Source organism: Solenopsis invicta, chromosome 7 (assembly GCF_016802725.1).
Source record: "Solenopsis invicta isolate M01_SB chromosome 7, UNIL_Sinv_3.0, whole genome shotgun sequence".
Classification (NCBI taxonomy): Eukaryota; Metazoa; Arthropoda; class Insecta; order Hymenoptera; family Formicidae; genus Solenopsis; species Solenopsis invicta.
This window is the reverse complement of record NC_052670.1, coordinates 18239572-18261050: the sequence shown is the minus strand read 5'-3', so window position 1 is coordinate 18261050 and position 21479 is coordinate 18239572. Positions and strand designations below refer to the sequence as shown.

The following is a 21479-nucleotide window of genomic DNA, read 5'->3' as shown; positions in this document are numbered from 1 at the left end:
TGCGGACAAATGTGCCTGAGATTTTTACAAACTGTTGACTTTTAAAAAGATCGATGAGGTGTCGAAGAGTCTCAGTATTCGTTGAACGCTTTTTCCATCATGTCGTTTACGCTAACGCTAAGCGGAAAGAGCAGCGTTCTCGCTGCAAATTACTCTCCGGCGATAGATTTGACCGATGCCGAATACGAACTCGGTTTAACGCTTTTTGAAACTTACAACACGATACCGAACGTGAACGCCTCAAACAATAAATTTTATTTCGGCAAAGACGATGTGGAGATTACGATACCCGAGGGATCGTACGAGTTGCCGGCCATTAACGAATTTTTGAAACGCGCAATCTCGCAGAAACGTCCACGACGCAACGCGCCAGATGCCGGTGACACGCTAGTTGTCCGCGGCGATATCGGCATGATCAATGATGACAGCGAGGAAGCGATAGTGATTCGAGCTAATCATAACACGATGAAATGTGAAATTAAATGCGCTTACAAAATAAACTTTAACAAAGCCAACAGCATTGGATCGCTGCTGGGATTCTCGAAGCGTATACTGCATCCACGTAGATGGCACGAATCGGACAATTCAATTAATATTATGAACGTAAATATTATCCGCGTCGAATGTAGTATCACCGCAGGTGCATACAATAACGGTGCGCGTGTGCATACGATTCATGAATTTTCTTCGAGCGTGCCTTCAGGATATAAGCTCAGTGAAAGGCCTGCAACAGTCATTTACTTGCCAGTGATCATACGAAGCGTTACGGATCTTACCATACGCATTGTCGATCAAAACGGACGATTGCTGGATTTTCGAGGGGAGGAAATTACCGTCAGGTTGCACGTTTGAAAACGATAACGCGACACATGAGATGCTTGTGTTGAGTGGAGCTGAGCGAGCAAAGAGAGATAACGCATTCTTTACAAGACCGGTGACATCATCATCATCATCGATTGATAATCCGACTCGATCAACTGAGAAGCGAAAGAAGCTCAGTGTATCAAACGTTAAATTTTTACAATCACTGGGATTCGCGGTACGACAATCTTGATTAAAAAAGAAAAATGACTGATATTCTAAATATCGGAGACGAGCCAATCTTTGACGATCGAATTGTCAAGATTGAGACTCATGCTTATTCGCCGTATGCAAACACAACGTACGGGCACAGCGACGAGATAAGAATATCCATACAGCAACAGGATTTGTATACATTGCCGTACGAGAGCTTTCTATATGTCGAAGGGAGGCTGACAAAAAAGAAGAAACCTGAGGAGGTCAACGGTGACGTGGTTTTGGGAAATAATTGTGTTGCGTTTATGTTTGATGAGATAAGATATGAACTCGACGGTGTCGAGATTGATCGTAATAGAAACGTGGGTATAACTAGCTCACTCAAAAACTATGTAACGCTGTCATCCGACAAAAGCGTGATTTTGCGAAATGCTGGCTGGGAAGAACAGTTGACTACCGCTGATGGCTACTTCAACTTTTGCATTCCGCTTTACGTGCTGTTGGGATTCTGCGAGGATTACCGTCGAGTAGTGATCAACGCTCGTCACGAATTGATCTTGATACGAGCGCGCAACGATAACAATTGCCTAAAGGGCAATTCAGCGGTAGAGCCTGTGATAGAATTGTTTAAGATTCAGTGGCGAATGCCGCACGTAATACTGAATGAAATAAATAAACTTTCGATGCTGCGCACATTGGAGAGCGGACGATACCTCAGCATGGCTTTTCGCTCGTGGGATCTTTACGAGTATCCGCTTTTGCAACGTACGACTTGATAGCCCAAGCACTCGTAGGCTATCAAGACCGCTACTCAACTCGAGAAGCCGCGATATGTCATCTTTGCTCTGCAAACTGGTCGAAAAAACGTCATGTCCGAGGACACGAGCCGATTTGATCATTGCAATTTAATCAACGTGAAACTGTACTTGAACTCTGATAGTTATCCTTATGAAGATATGAATTTAGATATTAGTAAAAATAGATGGGCTATTCTGTACGACATGTATGCACGTTTCTGCAAAACTTATCTCGGATACGAGTATCTCGAGCCGAATCTCACAGTGACAAATTTTATACGTCACGGTCCTTTCGTAATAATAGATTGTAGTCGGCAAGTTGAATCAATCAAGAGCGCAACCGTTGACGTGCGATTGGAATTTGAGACAAAGGATAACGTACCAGAAAATACTAGTGCCTATTGCTTGATAATACACGATCGCGTGATTCAGTACAACCCGTTGACAAACATTGTGCGCAAAATCACTTAATTCCACGCATATATATATTATACGATACATCGACGTAGACCACAGTCTTCGTTTCGACCGCGACATGTCCGTGCCGACGTTCGTGGATCTGCAAGGTTTCCCCCTTGGACGATTGAGAGGTTTCGTCGTAAAAGAATTTGCTGCTCTTAGAGGGGGAAACGTTCTCGCGCATTATATCTTTGACAGCCCCGAGCCATGGGATTGGCTGATGAAATCCGAAAGATCTTGCGCCTCTTGGCTCACTGCCATGCATCATGGGCTAAGATGGGGCACCGACGGGGTGGTTCCGTACCGGAAAGCGAGACAAGTGATTACAACTGCAGTATTGGGTACTGAAAATTCTGACAACAAGGAGATTGTATACGTCAAAGGACATGAGAAACGAGAATGGCTGGGAGAATTGATTCTGGACAGTCGGCGAGAATACGCATACATCGAGAGCCTGGATGTGGATTACGAAGACGTGGATAATCTGAATAATCTAGATGATGCTAATACTTTTCAATGTGGGCAACACCGTACGAATAAACATTGTGCTTTACAAAATGTATTCAAACTTTACAATTGGTGGACACAATTGCAAAAATAAACATACGTAATATACGAGATACATTTTTTTTTTCCCCCTCCATTACATCTACGTTTCTCCAACGTTTTTTTCATGTTTCTCACGTTTAGTTTAACGTTTTTCATGTTTAATTTAACGTTATTTCATGTTTTTTTCACGTTTAGTTTAACGTTTTTCATGTTTAGATTAACGTTTTTTCATATTTCACGTTTCATGTACGTCATGTTTCATGTATGTCATGTTTTACGTTTCATGTACGTCACGTTTCATGTACGTCATGTTTCACGTTTCATGTACGTAACGTTTCACGTTTCATGTACGTAACGTTTCACGTTTCATGTTTCTCACGTTTAGTTTAACGTTTTTCACGTTTAGTTTAACGTTTTTCATGTTTTTTCACATTTAGTTTAACGTTTTTCATGTTTTTTCACGTTTAGTTTAACGTTTTTCATGTTTTTCACGTTTAGTTTAACGTTTTTCATGTTTAGATTAACGTTTTTTTTTCATGTTTCACGTTTCATGTACGTCATGTTTCATGTATGTCATGTTTTACGTTTCATGTACGTCATGTTTCATGTATGTCATGTTTCACGTTTCATGTACGTCATGTTTCATGTACGTCATGTTTCACGTTTCATGTACGTCACGTTTCATGTACGTCATGTTTCACGTTTCATGTACGTAACGTTTCATGTACGTCATGTTTCACGTTTCATGTACGTCATGTTTCACGTTTCATGTACGTCATGTTTCACGTTTCATGTATGTCATGTTTCACGTTTCATGTACGTCGTGTTTCACGTTTCATGTACGTCATGTTTCACGTTTCATGTACAACGTTGCCAGACCGCGAAAACGTGTCGTGACACGTTCGAGCGATAACGATGATGATGAAATTGTTTGATAGAGGGGAAAAGTATCCCCCACTTCTTTACAATTGCAGAAGCTTTAATCCTCCTACAAACGTCGCAATTTATAATCAGTTTTGAATCAGTCGCTCGTTTGAACGGTTCTGAGACAACGCATCTCTCTCTCGGTATAAACAATGGCAAACTATTACGTTCCAATCCAGACTGAAGCGTGCGAGAGATCGTAAGTATCTTTATATTTAAATTACGTTTTATACATTTATTGTACGTTTTACTTATCTCTCCGTTTTTTTCAGCACGTCTTTAGAATCGCGGTATACGCCGCGTATTTTGGGTAGAAGATTTGCGCTAACATCAACTTCCTACAAATGGATTGATGTAGCGATCAACGTTGGATCTGTTTCCTGCTCCGTGGAGATATCGCTCGGCGATACACGCGGCAACCGGATCGTTCTACCTTATAAAACGTGGAGAGCTCTGTTAGATAAACGTGCGGATTTCGAGCGATTCGTCCAGTCAACCGAAGCACCATCGTTACCGATTCGTGACCTTATCGTGCAACTCGTGAAACTGCGCGATGAAAATATTGTTAAATTATCGTTGCGCGATGCTTGTATTTACCTAAAACCTGCAACTATGTTATTTATATTCAACCTGGAACATTGTGTCGAGCACATGTATTATATGCTGCATCAAAGCATTGCAACTGCGACTGAGAAATTTAAACATTTTGTAACATTTTTGCGTCAAAACTTTGCCATGAACAAACCAGACGCGACAGAATTATTGCGCAAATTTTACGATAAGAGTTCGCAAATTGAGTGTGAATTAATAGCTTACGCTATTGATATTATTGTGAACGAAGCATTACATGAACAATAAAAAAGGATTTTAAAAAACTCTTTAAAATGTATTTGAAAATCTATCCTTATCCATTGTTTCCTATTTTCTTAGTAAATAATATGCGAGATAGTAGACATTAAGGAGGCGAAAGAAACAAGCGTGGCGAGGTGGGGGAGACTAAACGCGCAAGCACACGCTTGACCATGTACGAGAAAATTGAGCGCCAGCGGGTGGCAGCGGCGGCGGCGGCGGCGGCGGCGGGCCCCGCGGAAATAGCCGCGCACACCCCACAAAATATTCGCCATTATATCGCTTATCCCCCTCGTGATGACAGACATTTCCGATTTCAAAGTACAGTCATACACACCTCCTCGCGGTGTGATTTATTATGTTTATGTAAACAGAGTGACAAGTACATGGTCCATGTTTACATTAAATGGTCAGTAGTTGCCTCCACGCGACACATTTCAAAGGTGTCGGTCAAGAACATGGTCCTCGAATCGTTATCTCTGTTTAAATAAACATTGATTACGCAGAACCATTTCCGATTTCGAAGTACTGTCATACCCACCTCCTCGCGGTGTGATTTATTATGTTTATGTAAACAGAGTGACAAGTACATGGTCCATATTTACATTAAATGGCCAGTTGCCTCCACGCGACACATTTCAAAGGTGTCAAATTTATTTAAACATTGGCCAAGAACATGGTCCTCGAATCGTTATCACTGTTTATAAACATTGAATACGGAGAACTACCGGTTAGGTTTACACGTGTGACCCCGTTTTAAGCCCCCCCTCCTCCACCCGGTTTGGTCCACCCGCGGGATCTTATCGCCGGTTAGGTCCCCCCGCGCGACCCGAAATATTCCCCCCCCTTCCCCGCACCCCCCTGAGATCCCTGGGTTTGAACCGGCCTATACATTCTACTACTATGTAATAATAATATTAAAAAAGTGAGTAAAAACATTTTTTTATAGTATTTTTATATGCAACAGGATGAATCTCAATTCCTGTGTCAACGTTTTATCAAAAGATGACTTACTGACTTAATTTCAAGGTGATCAATTTGTATATATACAAACAAATTATAGCCGGTAAGTCATTTCTTATGGTTAAACATTGAGAAGGAATTCAGACTCACCCTGTATGTCGCGAAAATTTTTACATAAAGGCAAAGTGGAGAATAAATTAATATTTTACCTAATTGTTCAGATATTTTCTTCTCTTTTCTTAAATAGTTTGACGGAGGCAAAGTCTTCAACTTTTGTTTATTGCGTTTATCTTAAAAATATAAATACTTTATAATCAATCAATATTTGATATTTACTTTATTAATTAATTACGTAATTATTAATAATATTAATATTATACAATAAAAATATTATAAATATTTCTATATAACAATTTGGTCGATGTTGCACAAGTATACATGCATTCAGAAAAGTTGTATTCATATTAAAAAATGTGTACTTGAAGAAGATAAAAGAAATATTACGGAAATTATGAATTATTTATAGTTTTAAATTACATTATATTGTCAAATTGTATAATTGTTAGAATAAAATATTTATTTGTAACCAATAAATATTTTTTTCATATTTAAGTATATACACAGTTTTTTAAAGTAGTAGAGATAAATATTTTGACCGTTGCTGTATCAATACAAATTGAACAAGAATGCCATCTACAGTCGTAACTAGGTCTTCATGCTTGTATTGTTTGTGTGATTTTATATACTTTCCTCAAGTTCAATGAACTGCGCGCCGAATTAATTTTCAGTTATAACACAATTCTAAATTGAACAAGATTAAGTAATATCACGTATTATTAAATATTAATTCTTTTCCCCCTTGAAAAAACTGTAAAGAAATTATTGCGAAAAATATCATCTCAGTCACGGTTCAACCTGGGACCTCCCGAATCTCCGGTACGGGTGTCTTAGCCAACTCGACCACTGAGGCTGTGATGATATTTCTCGCAATAGTCGACTATAAGTTAGAACGCTTTCCAAGGCAACATGACTTTAAAGTAATAAAGAGAGAGATTTTGACCGTTGCTGTATCGGTACAAATTGAACAAGAATGCCTTCTACGGTCGCAGCTAAGTCTTCATGCTTGTATTGTTTATGTAATTTTATATACTTTCAGTTTTTTAATTTGTTATTAGGAGTATAAATAAGTTTCCGCCGTTTTTTATCAAAAATTGGGCATTTATTGTGAAAGAACGGTGCCTAATGTTTTATTCAAAGTATTGTCCATCGCTAGCCACTACTTTTTCCCATCTTTCTGGCAGCATACGGATACCGCGTAGGAAGAATGCTTCATCTTTTGAAGTTATCCACAAATCGACCCAATTTTTTGTATCTTCATATGATGTGAAGTGTTGCTCAGACAGGCCATGCGCCATCGATCGAAACAGGTAGTAATCAGAAAGAGCAATGTCTGGTGAATACGGCGGGTGGGGTAAAACTTCCCAATTGAGTGTTTCCAGGTAGGTTTTGACCGGCGCCGCAACATGTGGACGAGCATTATCATGCAGAAGAATAACTTTGTCGTGTCTGGAGTAGTAGTGGGCACATTTTTCCTTGAGTACTCGGCTCAATCTCATCAATTGTGTTCGGTAGAGAGCCCCAGTAATGGTTTCATTCGGTTTGAGCAACTCATAATACACGACACAAAGCTGATCCCACCAAATACACAACATGAGCTTTTTTCCATGAATGTTCGGCTTGGCTGTTGATGTTGAAGCATGGCCAGGTGGTCCCCATGATTTCCTCTTCTTTGGGTTATCGTAGTGGATCCATTTTTTATCAGTGACTATACGATGCAAAAAACCCTGTCGTTTATGCCTAGCAAGCAGCATTTCACATGTGAAAAATCGGCGTTGACCGTTTCTCGGCTTCAGTTCATATGGAACTCAGTTTCCTTGTTTTTGAGTCATTCCCAATGATTTTAAGCGATGTGAAATTGCTGGTTGAGTCACTCCTAATGTAAGTGCAAGTGCTTCTTGCGTTTGGCACGAATCTTCATCTAATAATGTTTCCAATTCCTTCGTACACTTTCGGCCTTCCGCTACGTTCTTTGTCTTCGACGTCAAATTCACCGTTCTTAAACTTGTGAAACCACTCACGGCAACTTCTCTCACTTAAGGCAGCCTCACCATATGCTTCTACAAGCAATCGATGCGCTTCGGCTGCAGATTTATTCAATTTAAAGAAGTAAATCAAAAGCTCCCGCAAATGACGCTTATTCTGCTCAAAACTCGACATTTTCGCATGAAAAAAGATATATGATGCTGATACAAAATCGCTAATATTTTAAGGTTATGTTGTTGCCAGATATCCAACCTTACGATATAACGTTTTACAACAGACAATTTCAACCATAACATACTAGTGGCGCCATTTTTTGTGAAACGGCGGAAACTTATTTATACTCCTAATATTTTTTTTAACGTTATACAGTTTAGGAATATAAGGAGCTGATAAGAAATGTTTGTAAGGAAATAGATAAAAACAAGGATATATAAAAATACCTGAGCTACAACTTTCTTCATCGCTACTTTCATTGGACAAAACTTTGCGAGATTGCTCACTCTTTTTACTAAAACTTTTGTACTAATATTTTCATCTGCCGTCGACCATTCTACGGAATCTCTCTCCGCTTGTTTTGCAGCAGCATAATTATCTACATAATTATATAATTAAGTTTAAAATATATGTTAACATCAATAAGGTGCACGTTTATTATACGTAATTTTATCCACTTTTTATCTCTATCTTACGAATAATGATATTAATTAATTTATTTTATTAATTGTTGCCAATAAAATAAATTAATCGATAATAATGCAAACTTCACGACTCTTATCATTGAAATCAGATATTAAATTTCTGTATGAAGACGGTCTACCCATACAGCACTAATGACTGTTTGTCGACTAGTAGTCGATTTTTTTCAGTCTACTCAACTTACACGACCTTCTAATTTTTGAAAACACGATATAAACGAAGTGCCGTAACAGTCGTGCTACGTGCTATAATATTTATTGTATGATTGTATATACTTTTTTAAGAGCGTTCACTAAACTGCACGCCAAATATATTTCTCATAACAGCTCTAAGTTGAATTAACAATATTATTACCTTATTTATTTGAAAATCAATTTAATAATTAATGATGCTCACTTGCATTAAAATTCAAAAACCTTTTCTCCGCCCTAAAAAGAAAACTGTAAAGAAATTATTGCAAAAAATAATATCTCAGTCAGGGGAAAAATCTATTCACGTCGCAAAAATCTATTCATCGCAGTTTAATGAATTTGAAAAGATATATAAACTCACACAATAAATATTTAGAAGCGCTGTCGCGTTTTGCGCTTATATTTTTCTCTCTCTGAATGAACGAAACAAGAGAGCCTCTTTTACGCGAGTCAGCGAGTTGATATTACGTCGAATATTTTGTATTTCTCAATGTATTTTTTAATGATCACATCAGACCTGATTTAACGAAAATTGTTCATGGATGTATTGGGTAGGACTAAAACTCGTGATTTTTAATTTTTACTCGGAAGTAGTAATCGTCGAAAAAATAGTTTTTAGTAACAGTCTATATAAATCGACTTACCATATGGTCCCCACAATTAATAAAATGAATACGTTGTCCAGTGCTCTTCGTACGGTGTACATTTAGCAATGGCTTTAGATAGATTTATAGTTTTTGGTGGCCACCAACACAGGCCTTCTTTTTTCCGTACCCATGAAGCAGGCACGGCAGACGTAGACTTTTCGAAAAAAAGTACAGAATACATCTAAAACGTTTTATAATACTAATTAAAACGTATTATAAAAAAAATTAAAACGTGTTACAAAGGAGTATTGTAGTTACTAACTCGTATTTAAACATATTTCATTAATTATGAATGTAATGTAGTAAAGGCATTATTACGAATTTGTCGCCAAAAGGAATGCGAAATGCCTTGTCTTTGACATATTTAATGGGCCATACGCATACGTCTGAGAAATCATTTTTGTTGACAACAAAAATGTTTAAATTTGCAAATTCGCATGGATAGTGTGGGAGTAAAGCCTTATGACGAAAATATTGACCTATGACAACAGGTTCATTATTTTCGTATGCAAAATGGTGCATGATAATAATACTCTCGTCTTTTAGGAAACCGCAATTATCGCTGTTATGAAGGTTGAAAGTGAAGTTTAAAAATAATAGTTTAGATTGTGGTCTCGTACAAGATAATGGCAATTCTTTATCAGGAAGTGGATTTGTCATATACGGAAAGTGAACATTGCTCTCTGGAGATGGACCCACATTCTCTTTATACTTGGAAATTCTACGATGAATTTGTTGCAATGGAAATTGAGATTTTCTTATCATTTTTTTTTTAGTTTTTGCATGTAATTCTCAAACGGGAATGCACTAAATGTGTCTAAAGAACCATATGTCAGAACATCATTAGAAAGATGAATTAAATTGTAAACGTTGTAGATCAAATTCTCTTCTCCGTATAAAGTTTTAAATTCTCGAACAAAGTATTTTAAGAGATTTTGTGCGTATTGATTGTTATGAAAACAGTTTACAGGATGGCACAAAATTCTCATAGTGCAGTTTAATGCATTAAAATGAACATAATAATGCAATGGCAAAATTGTTTTTAATGCTGCTGGTCCTATATACAACAAAAAAAGCCGAAATTCTGTTGCTTTTCAGCGCTCAAACTCTTCCAAACTTCTACATTTTCTTTGAAATTCTTGTGGTACCCATGTTGATAAAGTCACCAAAAAGTCTGATAGTTGTTTAATTTTTATTGCTGTTAGTCTGCAATCTTGTCGTCCACGTAACCACAATATGAACAACTTTTTCATTACCTCTAATCAACATAAATGCATATAGTCTAAGGGAAATTGCGTCACCATTTTTAAACCAATTAATTCAAATGGAGAGTTTTCAACATGATGTTCTTCATAGGTTCTTGAGCGAAAATGATCATCAGTCCGTTTAAAACTGTCTAGATCCATGAAAAGAACTCGATTGTGTAAATATTCGCCTTCTTGAATGCATAATCCACAACAAAAATGTGCATTATGACTTTTCACGCATTTTACGTACGATCGAGCTGGGGTATCGCAAATTACTGCATTTATTACAACTTTGTAATGTTTTTGTGCATATTGAAATCCTTCTTTTATCAATTTGTTACTTTCTGTAATGAAATTCTTCAAATATTCGCTAACTGAAGAAGGTTTCGCATTTCCATGATAAACACCTATAACAATAATGCGCGCATATAGTATTCCTTTTAATAGCTAGTAATATTAGACAGTAAAAAACGCAAAAGATCTCCGGTTAACAAAAATGCAGAAAAAGTACGTCTTACAAACTTTATGTTTATTTTATGCATTTTACGTATATATAATGAATTATGAAATATGTTAACATGTAAGATTAACATGTAAGCTGAATGTAAGGAAACGAAAGATTTGTAACCTTAAGGGGAATAAATAAAGCAATTATTATCTATTAAGTAATTAATTGTTAATTAATTATTAATATTAGCTTTTTTTAATGAATACAGGACTCAGCATAAGAAAAAAGGTGTTTTGAATAGACCCAGTCTCCCCTACCTTTTCAAGTTCACGAAATTGCGCACCGAATAACTTTCCAATCTTAAAACAGTTCTAAGTTGGACAAGAAATAATATTATTACGTTATTAAATTAAACATTAATTTAATAATAATTGATTTTCAATTTGATAACGTGATATTACTATTTCTTGTTCAACTTACAACTTAAAAAGAACTAAAATTATACAATATATATACAATATATATCAGCACTAAGATCTAGATATAACCGTCAGGGATTTTTGTTTAAATATAGAAAATATTGTGTAAATATATATAATACCTATGACAAATGGATTCCATTTAATAACTGTATTACTGATTCTCCCAAGAATAGGCCATAACTGGCTTTTTGAACCTTTTGCTGTAGGTAATCCATTAATTCCAATGTCTATATAAATTTTATCGAGAATTCCCGAATGATCCGTATGACTTCTCAATTGATCCATAATACTTTTTAATAAACCGTAATGAAAATAATTTCCCGGTGAAACCTTCCGTATTACGGTTTTTCGAGGAGTGCACAGTAAAGTGCGTGCATTCTTCGGTAATTGTTCATCAGGTAAATAAATTCCTAATATTATCAGCAAAGCCGATAAAGCTACATGGCTTATTCCAAATAAAAGTGCCCAATCGCACAGTTTTGCGGCTAAATTTTTTTCGTTACTAATATTAATAATGTTTTTCTCTATATTCATAATGTTGTCTATATCTACTCGTATATTAACATCTGTTCTGATTGGACGTTGATTATAATTTTGTTAGTGAGAAAAATGTTCCTAGCGAGCGTGGCGCTGTTAGCGTAACTTAGGGTACTATACTCTTAATGGTTCATGACCGATCTCTCTCTCTTCGCCTAGCTACGGACGTGTGTGCCACGAAAGAGCAAGCTCTCCTGTAAACTATAATAAAGCAAGTTGTAATCAACCCAAGAAGCCTACAAGATTAATTCGTCTAATCCCACGGCTTCACTACAGTCAAACACAATTAATTTACATGGTCCTTCGAGCCGGATCCCGGAAAAATAAAGCCGGGAAGAAGAAATCAACGAAACGTGCCGGGCGCAAAATGGGAAAAGCCCCGTGAAGAGACAAGCTTCGGACTTTCGTGCAAACCGCACAAGGCAGATACGCAGCAGTGGCCAAGGTATCAAGGAAGAGAGCTAGAAGGCACGGGTAGTGTTTCCAGCATTATTACAAGGAAAGAGAAGCGGTCTCCAAGCGGGCGAGTCCACCATTCCAAGCGACGAGTCCACCATTCCAAGCGGACGAGTCCATTATTCGCTGGAGGAAATCCGCCATCTTGAGCGTGAGTTCAACATTCACAAACGAGGCGACGAGCCTTCGTACAAGAAGGAACGCTCGGAAAACGAGGCGGCGAGTCCTCACATTGGAGGTTATTGGTTCTACCTGGCATAAGGCGGTGAGCAATATCCATAACAAATACGTAAGTGACGACGAGAGCACATACATACGTAGCAACGTACACACGTACGTGAAGGCGAGTGCGCATACATACGTAGCGGTGCGCACACGCATGCCTGACGACGAGTGCGCATACACAAGTAGCGACGTACACACGTACGTGACGACGAGTGCGCACACACACGTAGCGGCGAGCACACGCATGCGTGACGGCGAGTGCACATACAAGCGTGGCGGCATAGCTCTACACACGCAGCAGAGCAGCAAACATACAAGCGTGGCGGCGTAGCTCTACACACGCATACATCAGGAACAGCGAGTTCTTCACACAGAGCAGCGAGCATACACGTGGCGGCGAAGCTCTACGCACGTGACAGCAAGTCCTTCACACACGAGGCGGAGCCTTACTACAAGGGAGACGAGTTTCTTTTCTACAAACGAGGCGGCGAGTCTTCGTAAATAGCGATTAATTCGAATTTATTGAAGTAAGCGAGCAAATAGTCACAAAAAACGTAAGACACATAACCTCTTCCAGGTTAGGCACACGCAAATGCAAGTTTGTAAATTTCTTAATAATTGGTTGCGACAAAATATTTCTACGATATTCGGTAGTACTAGCGTTATTACAAATCTTAAGGTTACGCGAAAATTAAAGGTAAAATGGCCGAAAACGCCGACATACAAAGGCTAAAGGTAAAAAGAAGGATAGCGAAGGCTGGGTTCACGCGCACCGAAAATTTCATAAAATCAATGCAGCCTGATACAGTAGATATAGATGAATTAAGAATAAAATTGGACAAATTAGCAGAATTACGAAAATCAATAGAAGAATGCGTAATAGAGTTAGCAGTTTATGATATTGAGGCAACTGATGAACAAATTGATCAGCAAATAGCAAGTTATGAAGAAAAATATATAGGTTTAAAGTTAATGGGTGAGAGAGTGATAAAAGCGCGCGAGAAACCAGCTGCTGCATCAGATAGCAATCATCTCGAGCAAGTGATCGCGGGACCATCTCCGTTTGCATATAATACGAGAAATAGAACACAAGAAACGCATATTAGATTGCCAAAAATTGAGTTGCCTAACTTTAGCGGAGCTTACGAAGAATGGCATTCGTTTTTTGGTATTTTTGATTCACTGATTCATTCAAATGACTCGTTAAATAATATCCAAAAATTTCATTACCTAAAATCAGCTCTAAAAGGTGAGGCCGCGGAGATCATAGACTCATTAGAAATTACGGATGCGAATTACCGCGACGCTTGGTCGAGATTAAAAAACAGATATGATAATGAAAGAATCGCAATTCAAAATCATATCAAGGCTATATTTGAATTACCTGTAACAAAAAGAGAAAACGGCAATACGTTAAGAAACATATTAGATAGCACTTTAAAACACACTCGAGCTTTAGCAGCATTAAATCGTCCAGTAAACGAATGGGATGACTTGTTAATATATATAATAAGAAGTAGGTTAGATTATCTTACAATCAAGGAGTGGGAAAACAGTTTAGAAAGCAAACAAATGCTAAAGTTTAAGGAGTTCGTAGATTTTTTAACTAAAAGATGCGAAACTCTAGAAGCGGTAGCGAGACGGAGTCCAGCCATAGAATTTAATAGAACTCGTCAAAATTTCGGAAAAGTGACGACGGTTCACGCGGCAATAACAGGTGTTAAATGCGCTCATTGTAAGGGAGACCATCAGATTTATCAATGTAGGGAATTTAAAGAGTTACCAGTAGCGGATCGTTTAAGCAAGGTCAAATCCTTAAGATTATGTTTAAATTGTTTAAAAGGTAAACATACAGTAAAAGATTGCATTGCCAGTACTTGCAGAAAATGTACAAAAAGGCATAGCACGTTGCTTCACGACGATCGTTACTCTACAAAAGACGACAAAGAGGAAACGGTTAAATCGAATCGGGAAGACGAGACAAATAAAAAAGACAACACAATATGCATACATGCTCAATTAACAAGATTAAAAAATGCTACTCAGGCAATATTATCTACAGCAACAGTATTAGTTAAAGATAATAAAGGAAAATATATAGAAGGAAAGGCTCTGTTGGATAGCGGATCCCAATCCCACTTTGTCACGGAAGAATTTATCAAGAAATTAGGGCTAAAAACTAAAAATGATCTAATTAAAGTAAACGGTATAAATAAACAGGCGTCGCATGCCTTGAAATCTGTAGATTTACATGTAACCTCTCGTTTTGGTACGTTCAGTATGGACATGTCATATATAATATTGCCTAACATAGTAGAAAATTTACCCACAATCGAGTCAAGAGTAGCAGACTGGGATATTCCTAAAAATATTAAATTGGCCGACCCACAGTTCTATCGCTCAAGTAAAATAGACATATTATTAGGAACAGAAAAGTTCTGGGAGTTATTGTGTATAGGTCAAATCAAATTAGGAAAAAACAAGCCTATTATTCAAAAAACACTACTAGGATGGGTGGTTTCAGGTACTGTTGACATAAGTAATTCAGATAGAAATGGTCAAACTAGCTGTAATCTCAGTACAATGGAAATTTTAAATCAAACGGTTCAAAAATTTTGGGAGATAGAGGGTTTTCAAAATGATAAGAAGCTCACCTCAGAAGAGAAATATTGCGAGGAATTATTTAATTCTAGTTATAAACGGCAAACAGATGGCAGATTTATAGTTAAATATAAAAAAGAAGTGCTACCTTTATTAAATGACTCAAGAGAAATAGCGTTAAAGCGTTTTTTATCACTAGAGCGAAAACTCAGTAAACAACCTACATTCAAAGAAGAATACGTTGCATTCATGAGAGAATATCAGCAATTAGGACATATGACACGAGTAAATACAAATAAAGAAAACAAGTTTAGAGTTTTTCTTCCGCATCACGCGGTAATAAAAGAAACTAGCACAACGACCAAGACCAGAGTGGTCTTTGATGCTTCTAGCCAATCTTCTCAAGGCCGATCGCTAAATGATGCTATGTATAAAGGTCCTGTATTACAATCGGATTTATTCTCTTTAATAATTCAATTCAGATGTTTCAAATACGTGTTATGTGCTGACATTGAAAAAATGTACAGACAAATATTAATAAGTGATGAACAAAGAGCACTGCATAGCATCCTTTGGCGTGAAGATCCAAAAGAAGAAATACAGGAATTTGAGTTGAATACTGTAACTTATGGCACTAAATCAGCTTCTTTTCTAGCAGTTAGATGTTTAATACAATTAGCAGAATCTGAAAGTGATAATTTTCCGAAAGCTGCGGAAGTCATTCGTAACCAGTTCTACATGGATGATTTGCTAACAGGGGGTAATACTGAAACAGAAATTATAAAACTAAAAGAGGATTTAACTAAATTATTAGCTAAAGGAGGTTTTAGATTGCACAAATGGAAAACCAACTATCATAAGTCCTACGAAAATAATCAGTCAGTAGACAGCACAGACAGTAACAAGGATTGCGTAGATATTGTTAAAGAGAAAGAATCAAAATTGCTTGGCGTATTATGGAATCCACATCATGACACATTTCACTACGAAATAACTCAAGGGGACCACGAGCCTCGGGTAACAAAGCGAGTAGTACTGTCGCAGGTGTGCAAGTTATTTGATCCGTTGGGTTTGGTAGGGCCAGTGGTGACATCTGCCAAAATATTGATGCAGGAATTATGGAGTTTAAAAATTAACTGGGATGAATCGATACCTATGCACTTATACAAAAGTTGGTGTCAAATAAGATCACAATTAACTTTGCTAAACGAATTACGAATACCGAGACTAATAATTTCCAAAAAGAATGAGTCAGTAATACAATTACACGGTTTTTGTGACGCAAGTCAGAAAGCATATGGCGCCTGTGTTTACATTCGCGAAAGAGATAAACAGGGAAATATTAAGGTTACATTAATTTGCTCTAAATCACGTGTAGCGCCAATGAAAATCTTGTCATTACCAAGGTTAGAATTGTGTGGGGCAGTCCTATTGGTAAATCTGATGAGTCGTGTACTAGGCAGTCTAAAATTTGAATTAGAACAAAGATTTTACTGGACCGATTCAAAGATAGTACTTGCATGGATAGGCTCCCTCTCACGAAGATGGCATGTGTTTGTCGCGAATCGCGTTAGCGAGATACACAGCAATTCGTCACCTTCTCAGTGGAAACATGTGGGATCTAAAGATAATCCTGCTGACCTTATATCAAGGGGTACAACCCCAGAACAATTAATAAACTGTGACATTTGGTGGAATGGACCACACTGGTTGAGGCAAGAGGTTGAAGTTTGGCCGCGGGAAGGTGAAGAGTTGTTAAAAGACATTCCCGAAGAAAAGAAACAATCGATTGTAGCATCGGCTACTAATTGCGAAACAATCATAGAATATAACCGATTTTCTTCTCTTTACAAATTGTTTAGAGTAAGCGCGTACGTTTTAAGATTCATTTATAACATTAGAAATAATAAGAAAGATCGAATAGAAGGCGCGATAAATGCGAAGGATCTCAAAAGGGCAAAATTAACAATAGTTAAATTAGTGCAAGCGGAAGAGTTCAAAGAAGACATAAGAAGACTAAAAACGGATAATAAACTGCAACGAAGTTCAAGACTGATATCACTCTTACCGTTCCTCGATGACAAAGGAATACTACGAGTAGGTGGCAGATTGAGGCATGCTACCATACCAGAAGAGGCTAAACATCCTGCCATACTCCCCTCTCGTCATCATGTTACCAGACTGCTGATAGTGCATTATCACGAGAAGCTTTTTCATGCAGGAGTGCAAACTACTTTAAACTCGATACGAGAGGAATTCTGGCCAATCTTAGCGAGAAACAGCGTTAAGGAAATTATACATAAATGTGTTCAATGTCGAAAGGCGAGCCCGAAGGCTAGTTGGCAGTTGATGGGACAACTGCCGGATGTTTGAGTAAATGCTGCCAGACCATTCTACAATACAGGAGTAGACTACTGCGGACCCTTTTATGTAAGAGACCGTATCCGCCGTAATAGTAAGCAATACAAAGCTTATGTGTCAATCTTCGTGTGTATGGCAGTTAAGGCCGTACATATCGAACTGGTAGAGGACCTAACGACGGACTCATTTATTGCGGCTTTAAAGCGATTTGTGGCAAGAAGAGGTAAAGTAAAAAACATATATTCCGACAATGGAACAAACTTTGTTGGAGCGGATCGAGTATTGCAAAATACCCTGAAAGACAAGGAATTCAAGAAGGAGATCCAAGATTTTGCAACCAGAGAAATGATAAATTGGCACTTCATACCGGCCAGGTGTCCACACTATGGAGGTCTTTGGGAATCAGCAGTGCGGTTACTAAAGCTACATTTAAGACGCACTATAGGCGAATCATGTCTAACTGTTTCTGAAATGACGACTGTATTGGTACAAGTCGAAGCAGTTCTAAATTCCAGACCATTAACTCCGTTGTCAGAGGACCCAAATGATCTACATGCATTAACACCAGGTCATTTTTTAATTGGAGAAAATTCGCAAGTGTATCCTGACATTGACTTAAGAGATGTTCCAGAAAATCGATTAAGCAGACGGCAACATGTGGAGCAACTTAAGTAGCGATTTTGGTACAGATGGCAACGGGAATACCTAAATACATGTCAACAGAGAACCAAGTGGAAGTCTAAGGCCAAGGAGTCGTTCAAGGTTGGTCAGTTGGTTATGCTGAAGGAGGGTGAAAATAAACCATTAAAATGGATGTTAGCAAGGATCTTGGAGATACACCCTGGTTCAGACAATTTAGTGCGAACAGTTACCTTAAAAACCGAACGTGAAATTTATAAAAGATCTGTCGTTAACATAGCCCCACTACGCGATTAAACGATGCAATGTCATACGTTATATTAGTTATGTAAGAGTTTATAGTATATTTGTTTCAATTTTGGTGTTTAATTTAGAATAGATAGCGATCTCATAAATGGTAGAGTTACTTGAAGAATTTTATGTTGAAAATAAAAACAATTTTTTTATTTGTCAAGGGGGGCGGCGTGTTCTGATTGGACGTTGATTATAATTTTGTTAGTGAGAAAAATGTTCCTAGCGAGCGTGGCGCTGTTAGCGTAACTTAGGGTACTATACTCTTAATGGTTCATGACCGATCTCTCTCTCTTCGCCTAGCTACGGACGTGTGTGCCACGAAAGAGCAAGCTCTCCTGTAAACTATAATAAAGCAAGTTGTAATCAACCCAAGAAGCCTACAAGATTAATTCGTCTAATCCCACGGCTTCACTACAGTCAAACACAATTAATTTACAACATCGTTATCTTTTATCTCATCCAATCTTTCTTGTGACAAGCAACTTGCAGATGTTTCTCTAATACTTTCATACTCCGATTCTTCTGCAACTAATTCATCTTCGACATTACGGCTTTCAACATCAATGCCATCATTTGTTACATCGACATTAATGTCATGGTTTATTACATCGACCTCAGATAAAGAAGTAGAACTATCAGCATATGCTATGGCTGCAAGTCGTCTACGTTTCTGTCTCTCAGACAATTGCAGAAAAGGTTTACGCTTGTCCATTTTTTCTATTGTTTTCTAAATGTTTATTAAAAAGTTTTTAGATTTTATATTTGTTAATTATTTCAATCATATATGTAACAAATATTATAAATATTACAAATATTACGACGATACGACAAACCAATCAAACAAAAAAAAAACTATGTAATCCTTTCTTTGATTGCAGCGTGATAACATTATAATAATTATATTCTATGTGTGTATACATACATACATACATACATACATACATACATACATATATATATATATATATATATATATATATAGATAGATGGATAGATAGTTAGATATACAGGGTGTCCGTCCATAAATGTCCGAGCAAATATCTCGTAACTGGTTGAAGTTAGAAGAAAGTTTAATAAGGAAAATTTACATGGTTTTTAGTCGGCTACAAAATGCACGTAAAGAAATTTTTTTTACTCGTCACCTTTTTGAGTTATGAAGGTCAATGTAGGTTTTTTAAATGGGTACCTATAATTTTTTTTGCATATTTACATAGTAGAGGTAATTTTCAATCAAAATTATATTAGGAAAAAAATTGCTACGACGCATCGTTTACGAGATAATCGGCATGCAAAGTATTAAAGTAATAATTTGGATCGAGTATTGTTGAACAAATTTGGAATATCAAATAGGTTGAGAAAGTAAACATTGTTTTTTCATGAAATATTTATTAACAAATTAATTAAGAAATGGTTCGAAATTGTTACCATCATGATCGATACAGCATTCAACGCGTTTTATAATGTTTCTTATTGTTAACTGCAGCATTTCTGTTGTAATACTTTCAACAGCTCTAGTGATTTTATGTCGTAAATCTTCTTCATTTTCAGGAATAGTTGCATAAACAATATCCTTAATATACCCCCAACTTCTGTTGTAATACCACATCTCGAGCATATCACACTTTTCCGTAATTGTAAACATTGTTCTCACGCGCTCGTATGAAGTCTGTTATATCGAACAGGATCGCTGACCTTCAACTTTTCAAAATACACGACTGTTTGATTTGTAAATAAAGTATTTGTATAGCACGTAATATGAATTACAGGGTAGTATGAGTCTGTTAGTCAATCGTCTACATACGAGCGCGTGAGAACAATGTTTACAATTACGGAAAAGTGTGATATGCTCGAGATCTGGTATTTAAGTATGCGTAATGAAAATGAAGCACGATTACTTTGTCAACAAAAATATCCAGAACGAAGAATACCAAATAATCGTACATTTCGACGAATTGAAGATCAATTGCGTCAAACAGGATCGCTAACAAGACAACGACGTACAATCAAAACAGATGAAGAAAAAGAGACAGTCGTGTATTTTGAAAAGTTGAAGGTCAGCGATCCTGTTCGATATAACAGACTTCATACGAGCGCGTGAGAACAATGTTTACAATTACGGAAAAGTGTGATATGCTCGAGATGTGGTATTACAACAGAAGTTGGGGGTATATTAAGGATATTGTTTATGCAACTATTCCTGAAAATGAAGAAGATTTACGACATAAAATCACTAGAGCTGTTGAAAGTATTACAACAGAAATGCTGCAGTTAACAATAAGAAACATTATAAAACGCGTTGAATGCTGTATCGATCATGATGGTAACAATTTCGAACCATTTCTTAATTAATTTGTTAATAAATATTTCATGAAAAAACAATGTTTACTTTCTCAACCTATTTGATATTCCAAATTTGTTCAACAATACTCGATCCAAATTATTACTTTAATACTTTGCATGCCGATTATCTCGTAAACGATGCGTCGTAGCAATTTTTTTCCTAATATAATTTTGATTGAAAATTACCTCTACTATGTAAATATGCAAAAAAAATTATAGGTACCCATTTAAAAAACCTACATTGACCTTCATAACTCAAAAAGGTGACGAGTAAAAAAAATTTCTTTACGTGCATTTTGTAGCCGACTAAAAACCATGTAAATTTTCCTTATTAAACTTTCTTCTAACTTCAACCAGTTACGAGATATTTGCTCGGACATTTATGGACGGACACCCTGTATATTACTCAACAGCAAAATTAAAGGATTACCTATTTTGACTCCGGAAAATAGGTAATTCAAGAGAGTGTAACTTTGTCAAAAATAATCGTAAATAAATGTTAAAAAAAAATTATTTAAATCTTGAAATTTCTAACTTTGAGATTGATAAATTATTAAATGATTTACAGATTGTTTATGAAATAGTGCTGATTTAACTAGGGCTGCGACAAATCTTAAAATTTTTTACAAACTTTGCAAATCCCCACCACGTAAA

At 36.9% G+C, this 21479-nt stretch overlaps 2 protein-coding genes across 2 annotated transcripts; both read left to right on the top strand.

The window, feature by feature from the left end:
* Nucleotides 1-13292: 13292 nt before the first annotated feature.
* Nucleotides 13293-17564, top strand: LOC105202933. The gene has a single exon (XM_011171626.2). It carries the CDS (start codon nucleotides 13293-13295, stop codon nucleotides 17562-17564), a length of 4272 nt encoding a protein of 1423 aa, XP_011169928.2.
* A 120-nt stretch (nucleotides 17565-17684) lies between these two features.
* Nucleotides 17685-18227, top strand: LOC105202932. The gene has a single exon (XM_011171625.2). The coding sequence runs from the start codon at nucleotides 17685-17687 to the stop codon at nucleotides 18225-18227; it is 543 nt and encodes a 180-aa protein (XP_011169927.2).
* Nucleotides 18228-21479: the final 3252 nt, after the last annotated feature.

What these genes read in the sequence shown, in the direction of transcription:
- LOC105202933 (XM_011171626.2), top strand. Translation starts at nt 13,293, where the DNA reads ATGGCCGAAAACGCCGACATACAAAGGCTAAAGGTAAAAAGAAGGATA.
- LOC105202932 (XM_011171625.2), top strand. Translation starts at nt 17,685, where the DNA reads ATGGCAGTTAAGGCCGTACATATCGAACTGGTAGAGGACCTAACGACG.